This window comes from Tyto alba, unplaced genomic scaffold (assembly GCF_018691265.1).
Source record: "Tyto alba isolate M040663 unplaced genomic scaffold, T.alba_DEE_v4.0 Super-Scaffold_41, whole genome shotgun sequence".
Lineage (NCBI taxonomy): Eukaryota > Metazoa > Chordata > Aves > Strigiformes > Tytonidae > Tyto > Tyto alba.
The window spans coordinates 11,120,169-11,129,091 of record NW_024881317.1 but is presented as its reverse complement, the minus strand read 5'-3'; the positions used below and the strand labels follow the sequence as shown (position 1 = coordinate 11,129,091).

At 45.3% G+C, this 8,923-nt stretch overlaps 1 protein-coding gene across 1 annotated transcript in view; it reads right to left on the bottom strand.

Moving 5' to 3' along the window:
* Positions 1 to 390: 390 nt before the first annotated feature.
* The window catches only part of HDGFL3 (HDGF like 3), a 38,939-nt gene continuing 30,406 nt past the window's right edge, over positions 391 to 8,923 (bottom strand). Inside the window, exon 6 of the mRNA XM_042804370.1 lies at positions 391 to 1,759. Coding sequence (XP_042660304.1) covers positions 1,754 to 1,759 — 6 coding nt within the window. The 3' untranslated portion in view covers positions 391 to 1,753. The remainder of the gene's footprint in view (positions 1,760 to 8,923) is intronic.

Below are 8,923 nucleotides of genomic sequence, written 5' to 3'. Positions count from 1 at the left end.
TTGCACCCTGCACAAGGGAACTTCCAGAGCTGCAAGAAATTTCATGCTTTAATGCTCCCCCGCTGCACGCTGAGGTGTAGCTCACAGCAGCGCTCAGAAGAGAGAACCCTCGGTTTTAAACCTCCAGCCAAAGGGGCAGGTCCAAAATACCCACAACACATCTCAGTCAGTGCTTCTAGGGAAAAAGGAACTTGGCAATAATTTCCTCCAGCACCCAGCTCCCTGCTGTGGGCTCCTTCCACGTCCGCTGGGGTGCAGGATGGCTTCATCCCAGTCCCTCCTCCCGGGAAAACAAACCCAGAGCTGTTGGGCTGTAGTGGGACATGCTGGCTCACAAACAGGTATCTGAGCCTCCGATGTTACTTCTAATGTTCTTAAAGAAACTTTGAATACATTCAAGGTGAATTTAATAACCTCCTGTTATCCAGAAAAGGCAAAGTACAGAAAAAATAAAGATCTCACCTGCACTTGTATCTATTATGGTCAACTCATGTTAACAGAATGTTTTGCTTTAATACTTGACTTACTTACATTAATACCTCACATTATTACACGTATGAAGCCAAATATGACGCTAACTTAGTTGCTTACAACCTCAAACCTTACTCCCAATACACATTCCAATAAATTTATTCTGTAAAAACAATACATTTTTTTGTTTTCTTTTTGTTTTGTTTTTTGTTTTTTTGTTGCGTTTTTTTTTTAAGTTTTTTACAGTAAACTCATCAACTACAAACCTTGAATACGCAAAAGATGTTCCAAGGACAAGCATAACAAGGATTGATAAAACCAGACTAAATATGTTTCCACAATAAAAGCTGGCATAAAAATAAATAAAAATCTCTATTATCACAATAGCAACAATAATGTACACAGAATAATGAATTTGGAATGCTTACTTACTAGTCTAGTTCTATTTCCAAAAGGAAAAAAAAAAGCCAGAATGACAGCATCCTTTTTTAAGCCTTTCATTATTTAAAATTGATGTTTTCTTTTGGTTTCCCATAGGGTTCTATATCACAGTAAGCTTAAAAATGGAAAGCATCCAAATGAATGATTTCAAATTGTGTTGGCATTGGAAAAAATCCTTGTATTAATCTAAAGAAACACAAAAAGACTTTCACTAACTCCACATATAGGAACTAAGTCAGATAGTGTACATTACATCATGATTTTGAGAAGTATTAAGAGTATAACTAGCTAGGTACTTCTAATAAGGAAAGGTATTTTATTACATTATTGAACTTGGCGGTGATCTCAACTGAAGAATTTTTCTTTTATGTTGTAAACTGATCAAAAATCAAGAAAGTATGGATATAGGGAAATTTAAAATTATGTTTGTACGTGGAAGATATTGTAGTATTGTATGGAGGGGACTAATTTCTAAGATTTACTTGTTTTTAAAAAAATGCTGATTTAGAATGCTCTAATTTGGAGTTACACCTTTTCTATATAGAAAAGGAATCTAAAACATGTTCAAGTATGCGATATCTTCATAAACCTCAGCCACTGGTAAAGGGCAACTTCATGCAACCAAATATGAAAATCAAAAAGTAACCCTTAGAAAAAAGGGTAAAATGTCATTTCTGCAAACACAACAGATAGGAATGTGAATAATGTGCATACAAACTGGGATGCTGTTGATGATACTCATGAACAGATGTGGTGACTCATATCAAATCCAAGAATATTAGACAACCAAACATGTAACCTTCTTGTGTTTTCCCTTAATATTCAGCAGTCATTATGTTGGTTAAGTCTGAAAGAGAGAGAGAGAGAAAAAAAAAAATCACATGTAATGTAAGAAAAAGCATGCTGCAACAAACTTCATATAATTAATGCCTTATTCCCACACTTTGAAGTCATAGGTACAAGTAACCACCTGGTCTGTTCAAACAGGAATTTTTTTCTAGAAAAAACTGCTTGCATTACATCAACTAAACATATCACTACAAAATACTATAAAGAACACAGTTTAAACATAAACATTTAGAGCTTCATTCAAATAAGCAGCTCCAGGCACGTATGTGGGTTGTTTTTTGTTTTCCCCAATCACTCAATTGTGAATCTTGCAGAAAACTTCACACACAACCAAATTCTGCATTTTTCCACTACACTGAATCACTGATAGGCTTCACGCGAAAGCTCCGGCACCGCCGTATTCCTGATCGCCCTGTGATGAGAACACCCCATCGTTCAAACAAATGAACCCTTAGCAAGCATGAAGAAAGATAAAGTTTTCACAGCTAACGTCTCTGAATGTTGCTTCTGAAAAGGCAACAGGTTGGCTTGGAGTTCAGTGTAAGGTGATGACAGAAAAGGAAGAAACCCACTTCATGGATGAGTCGCGGTCAGCTCTTGCTTCCCCTGACATTAGTGGGAACAGGATCAGACTGTCCTCATGGGATCATGGCAATTCTTCACATTAAACAGAGAGAGCAAAACTCGCCTACAGCCACAGGGACACACTACTTTTGTCTGGCAACATGAGGACATGCGACGCCGTGTGACCACCTAACTCTGGGCGAGGCATCCCTGCTCCTCTATAAAGAATTCAGAGTGTGAACGCTTGTCCACCCCCGCCTTGACAGACAGAAAGAAACCCAGCACACACGCAGTATGAAGGAATTAGCACTGTATTTGGTGTGATCATCCAAGGCAAAAATCAACATCAAGGAGTAAGTGGAGGGGTCCCGGTCAAATCCACCGAGGATGAAAGAATTCTCATTTTACACAGGATCCGGAAGAGATTGTGAAGAGAAGACATTTTAACATCTCTGCACTAGCAGCTTGCTCCTCAACTCTCTCCTGCTCTGGCCCATCATACCTGCTGTGTCTGGTGCCACAGCTACCGTGGACTGTGCTTCTCCATCCAAGAGGCTAAGCGCATACGAGCACCCACTTAGCAGGCTGGGAGCCCAGTCTGGTTGATGCACCTCTGAACTAAGGGCTGTGTTTGTTCAGTGTGGTTCTTCTCTCCTACAAGGGGTTTGCAAACAGTAAGTAATGGAGACCTGCACTTTCCGTGTGGGAGGTCCTGGTACCTCCTGACTAACGACACATGATAAGGGCTTATTATAAAACGCTCATGCACGTCGGGATGGCTTACGGGAACTGCCCGAGCCCTGCCTCCCCCCAGCAGGTGTCACAACGCGCTGCTCCTCCAGAGCACCACACTTCCTTGACCTCTCTCCATTTTTAAGAGTCGAGGAGGTTATACTTACAGATGCTTTGGAGATGTGGCTTGGAGGGGTTCACTGCCGTTTCTTTCCCTTCAGAGGGAAGTGCGGAGACCCATTAAAACAACTACAAATGATTAGTCAATCAGCCCATGCCTCCTGCTAAAGCTCTTAACGACAGCTGCCACCCAGCACTGGTAGGCAGGATGGGTGGTGACACAGTCGGTCCCTACAGTATCACTCTCAGATCCAGTAAGGAAAGCTGTCCTTTTGGAATACGAAACCTTTGCACTCATTTACAATTCCCCCCCGGGCTAAGGCCAGAAGATTGGGTAGGTACCGTTCTTACGTGGGGCGCTGGGAATATTAATACTTCCACTCTGCACCGTCTCACAGATACACCCGTTGGGCCCCAGTGTGACACAGGAGGGACAACAAAGAGCCAGGTATGCGCATCATCCTCTCGCATTTTCAGTTCCCGGCACCATCTTCCAGCGTGACACACGTCGCGTCCCCTCGGCGCACGCCCAGGTGCCCCAGGAGTCGGCAGTTCTCCCCCCCCCCCCCCCCCCCCCCCCCGGTGCGGCAGCCCCTGGGGCCAGCGGGGCTGCACAGGGACCTCGGCTCCTTCCCCTGGCCAGGCTGCGCGCGCTGCCGGGCTCGCGCCGCGGCCGCTGAGCACGGAGGCGGCAGAGCTGAGCAGCCTCCACGGTCTCCATGGTTTCAGGTCTCTCCAGAAACACATCAACTCTCATCATCTTTGTTTGAACGAGTCTCTCGGCTTTGCTGTAAGACAGGGCACAGCGTGTGCCGCACTGACCAACCCCACTGCGCACAAAAGAAACAGCACAGAATCTGACTGGTTCAAGCGAAAAATTTCAGTCATCAAGAAAATTGAAGGACAGAGAACACAGAGAGCAGGGAATACAACAAAATCCGCAAATTGCCTTCTTTTTTCTGGCACTGAAAATTCCTTCCTCAACAGTGTCTGGCAACGGACTCGGCCATCCTGTACTTTAAAAGCTCTTGCTGGATGGGCAGAAGGATAATTGTGTACTTGCTCTGTATGATCATTGTTATTCCATGTTGGTTTGAGGTCAAAATGGTTACAGGACCCAACGTACACAGAGATGCAAACAGTACATTTCATCTGCACCGGCTGCTTTAATCTCAAACTGGCATTCAGGCATTTCTGCTTCTCCTGAGCTATGTCCCGTTGCCTGACTTAGCAGCGCTGTTATCCTGAGCTACAGGAAGGCAGCAGATGACACAACTCCACACCAGAGAGTATGCCACTGTCTGATTTTTACACAGAATAGTTAAACACATTTTTACAAATGTTGTTTTTTTGGGGGGGTAGATTTTAACTTATTTCAAATTGCAGAAAAAAAATCAGACAGGAATACATCCTCTGTTTTAATTTTCTGGAAAAATGCCCACATAAATGCTTGTACATTGAATAGAGCCCTAAATGCTATGCTTTTAATGTTGGTAAAACCTCAAACCTGTTATGCAGCCTAACCAATGTTATTCTTGAGAAGTAAAGAAGGAAGAGTGAAGGAACCAAACATCTCAAAACCACATCAGAAGGACGCAGTGAACCTGTGTTTCTCTGGCCAGTTTGGCCATAACACTTGTCTTTCACAGCAGTAACTGGAATTGTTGCTACCCCACAAGAACATCACAACAAAAAATATGTCCTGGACACAGGCTGTTTTAAATATGTTCTCCCAATTGCAATAGTATCGGATGGCAGTAATTTTGGACCAGATTTTGATCCCCTTATTCATGCTGGCAAGCAGTCGCCTCCACAAATAGATCCACTGACTCCCATGTTAGTAACTGATTGTCAGTGAGTAAAAAGATCAGAGTCCTTTACGCCACTTCAATATTTGGGCTGTACCAGGAGCAAAAAAATGTTTTTCATTTCCAACAAATCTATTATTTTTCAAAGACTCAGTAAAATCATTCACCTCCTGCAAGGCAACCACACACATCTGTACACAAAGGGAATGCCTCATTTGCCAACACAATGCCCAGACTGTAACTAAAATAATGAATACTGAAAGAAAAGCTTGCCACATACCCTGAGTGCTGACCTTAACATTCAAACACTCTGCAATAGGGCAGGGACTACAGCCAGCTTTCAGCCGTCATTATATGGGTACCCAGAGAGTGAAAGTAAAGAGCAGCTTAGGTGTTCAGTTATAAAGATTCAGAATTATGCCAGCCAAGAACCAAACACACAAGTCACTGGAGATTTAAATGGGGAATGTAAATCTGCTGCCATGAATTCACTGATTTAGGAACTAAATTTGTACCACAGAAAGTAAACAACACAGAGCCATGAATACCCTTCCACTGGAATATTCTGTTTGTGTGGTATTTTGAGAAAGCCAAAACAATTTAGAAATTAGCAGCAGAGGAATGTCATGGGGGCGGTTCTGTGACTTTTGACTGGAGCAAACTCTGGGATGGGCTGTCTTAGCTAATATATTATTATTTAATTAATATTTGCTAATAAACCCCTGAAGTTCAGGCTTTGCATCTTTCTGGGGAAGGAAGCAGCCAAAGAACAGTAGTGAGGGAAAGAGCCTGAGAAACAGGTAGTGGCAGGACTCAATTATAAACTGTGGCTGAGTCTGAGGAAGTTAATGTCTCTTCTGTTGAGAGTATCTGTAGTCCTCAAGAATAGCTGAGAAACTAAGGGATGGAGATAAGAAATCAGCTTTGTCAACCCCAGGGATAAAAAAAAAAAACGTAAGTTGAGCCCCTGAACAGTACAAAATTGGCTGAAAAAATATCATAGCCTTGGAAGTACTTTTATTTGCTCTGGGTTTGAGTCTTTAGGAAGCCATCACTTCACATTTTCCAGCTTTCTTCTACCACCTGGAGGTTAGAAATTTCATTAAAAAAATATAGCTGAAGATGCTTCTGCAATCATTTGACTTTAGCCGTTAACCCTTCAAGAAGATCCTCGTAATGCTGAGGGTAAGACTGTGATTAAAAGGCAAGGTTCCCTCTGATCTGAAGAAGGGAGATGTGTCTTCAGCCTGCAGTCCAGACATTATAAAACGTAGTCACTGCTTTATTATTAGTAGTATTATTAAGAGAAAAGTTGCTTGTGACCTTTAGGCAACTCTTGCAGGGTCAGAGCCCTGGGAGGTGCAGAGCACAGGGCCAAAGGCTGGCCAGGACGTAGCCCGTGGGGAGCAGTACCAGCCGGGTGGCAGAGCCCGCAGCCACCTGCCCAGCTGCCCCCCGAGCCCTCCCCAGCCGCCGCTGCCCGGCACCGGGGAACCAGCTGGTCACGGTGGCAAATCCAGGGGAATGAAGCATGCCAATCCTCGAGATTGGAGCCTTGAACTCTTGTTTTTCTTGTCTCTTTGCCTTCGTGGCACCTTTCTACAAGTTATTTTGAAACAAACTCTTTTTTGGTGTGAGTGTCACGCAGCCCCCAGCACCCCACCTTTGCGGGGAGGGAGCAGGTTTGCACGCAGTGCTGTACCCACGTTGGGGTGCTCCTGGTGGCATCTCAAACGGCCAGAGCTCGGCCGGCCGCGCAGGAAGGTGCAGCGGTGGGTGTGCAGCTCCGGTGCTGCACGCTGGGGAGGAAGGAGCCCATCTTCTTCAGACCGCGCACTGTGGGTCCCACGGTCTTCTCACAAGTGAAATGAGTTTAAGGACACCACAATATCATCTATGATGGTGTCTTTTAGCAGATCTGGAAATTCTTCTAAATTCATGCGTGTGAACAAGAGGACTGTATCCCAACTCTGCAGGCACGTGTTGGTCTTTTTCGACCTTCCTTTCTATAGAAGAGAAGTCCAAGTGCATGTGCTGGAGACCAATGCCCTTCGGCAGACTCCCAGTCTGGACACCCGGCAGAAGGTGGCTGCAGGACAGCCGGCCCTGTACCCCAGCAGGTCGATCTAGACACACACTGTGTGACTGGCTGTTTGACAGCAACTGAAAAAAAAAATATCTGATTACTCTTTCCCTGAGTGCCTTGTGTCTGACGAAGGCATACCTTCTAAAGACACCTGGTCTGGCTTTGAGGACACCAGGAGATGGAGTGTCCCCTCCTGGTTCTAAAAGAGAATTGCACTTCTGACAAATCTCCAAAGAAACGCTGAAGAGGATTGACACGTGAAACGCTGATTCTGCAGCAGAAATGCCTGAGGTGAAATATCTGGATCAGGATGTGAATTTCTCCAAACTTATCAGTGCTTTTATCTCAAGCTGCCCTTAAAACCATCTTTCCATCTCTCTTTAGTACATGCTACTAAACTTCCACCTTTCCCATGATGTTAAAAGCACCCAAGATCTAATTAAGGACCGGTCGTTCACGTGTGAGGTCAAGCCCGGGTGCTGGGGTTGCAGAAGTCAGAGCAGAGCCAGCTCCTCACACGGGTGTGACAGTGATGACTGTGAGTACTTCTGTGGGGTTGGTGCTGGCAGGAAGGGCACAGACTGTTGATGCTATTTCAGCACAGAGGCTGAAATATCCGCGATCCTAAACATGCTAAGAGCACGATGATGTTCTAGCATGCGGGACTCTACCTCCCAGCAGTTACAAGCATGTCACATAGAGAAGAAGAGCTGTATGAATGTCACCACCCACAAAGCCAACATCCTATGTGACTTTTTAGCCATTTAGTCTGTGACTGACCTAACTCAGTAAGCATTTGGTACTTACATGGAGAACATGCCTGAAGTTCACAGGCATATCCCCTGTCACTGCTACAAACACGGGAAACAAAGCAGGCCCTCCTGAACCTCTTGCCACCTCAGATGGACCTTATGGCCAGTTTTCTCACTCAAATACCTATTTGAAGACATGAAAGTGTCACAATGTTCACTAGCCAGAACGTGGGCAACACATGCACTACGCACTCGCCACACACATCAGCCCCAGACTCTCAAATTCTGTGGTGCTGGGAAGGCACAGCCGGGCACAGTGTCTCCTTGCGTCAGTCTCTGGCTCAGCCAGCGGCTTGGTCAGGGTGAATGGGAGAAGCTAGAGGCACATTATCTTCCCGACACCGTGAGCCACGTATCAAAGTCTTTGTGAGGTGAAGAGCCACAAAACAGACTGTACCACTGAGAGACAAGGGGAAAGGAAGCTCTGGGAGGAGTCTTTAAGCAGGAGACGACAGCAGCTCCCCAGAGGTTGTGTTTTGTGAGAAAGGGTTGAGGCCGAGCACGCAGCTGGGTGCTAAGGCACCTCGGCAGTGTCAGACGAGAGGCTGTGCTGGCTGGCTTCCTCTCACACCTGGGGATTCGTGTCACTCAGCAGCTCCTGTGACAGCCCAGCCCGGCTGCTGGCCACGTGGCAGGGCCCTGGCATGGGAATCGCACACAAACTGGTTCTGAGCTGGAGCTGTAAGTACTGGAGCAGGGAGGCTTGTGCTGCTCCAAAGGCTCAGAAATAGTAGTGGTTGTTAAAGGTGGCTGACAATTAACCAATTCCCATGCTAACTCTCCTGCTCAGCAGCCTTCCTTTCCATTGTAGTCACAACAAAATAATATTGATATCAACACACAACTGACATAAACAGACAAGGAGATCGTATGAAGCTGCCCTGGAGCAGACTGTATATCCCCCCTCCTTGGAAGGTCATATCCCAAGGCAGGATCTGCCCTGAAACCTGCAGTATGCAGAGTCTGTAACATGCACATGAACCCTCATGAACTCCAGAGAAGTCAGTGGGACTGCACAAATTTTAAACAAGTGTGAAAGG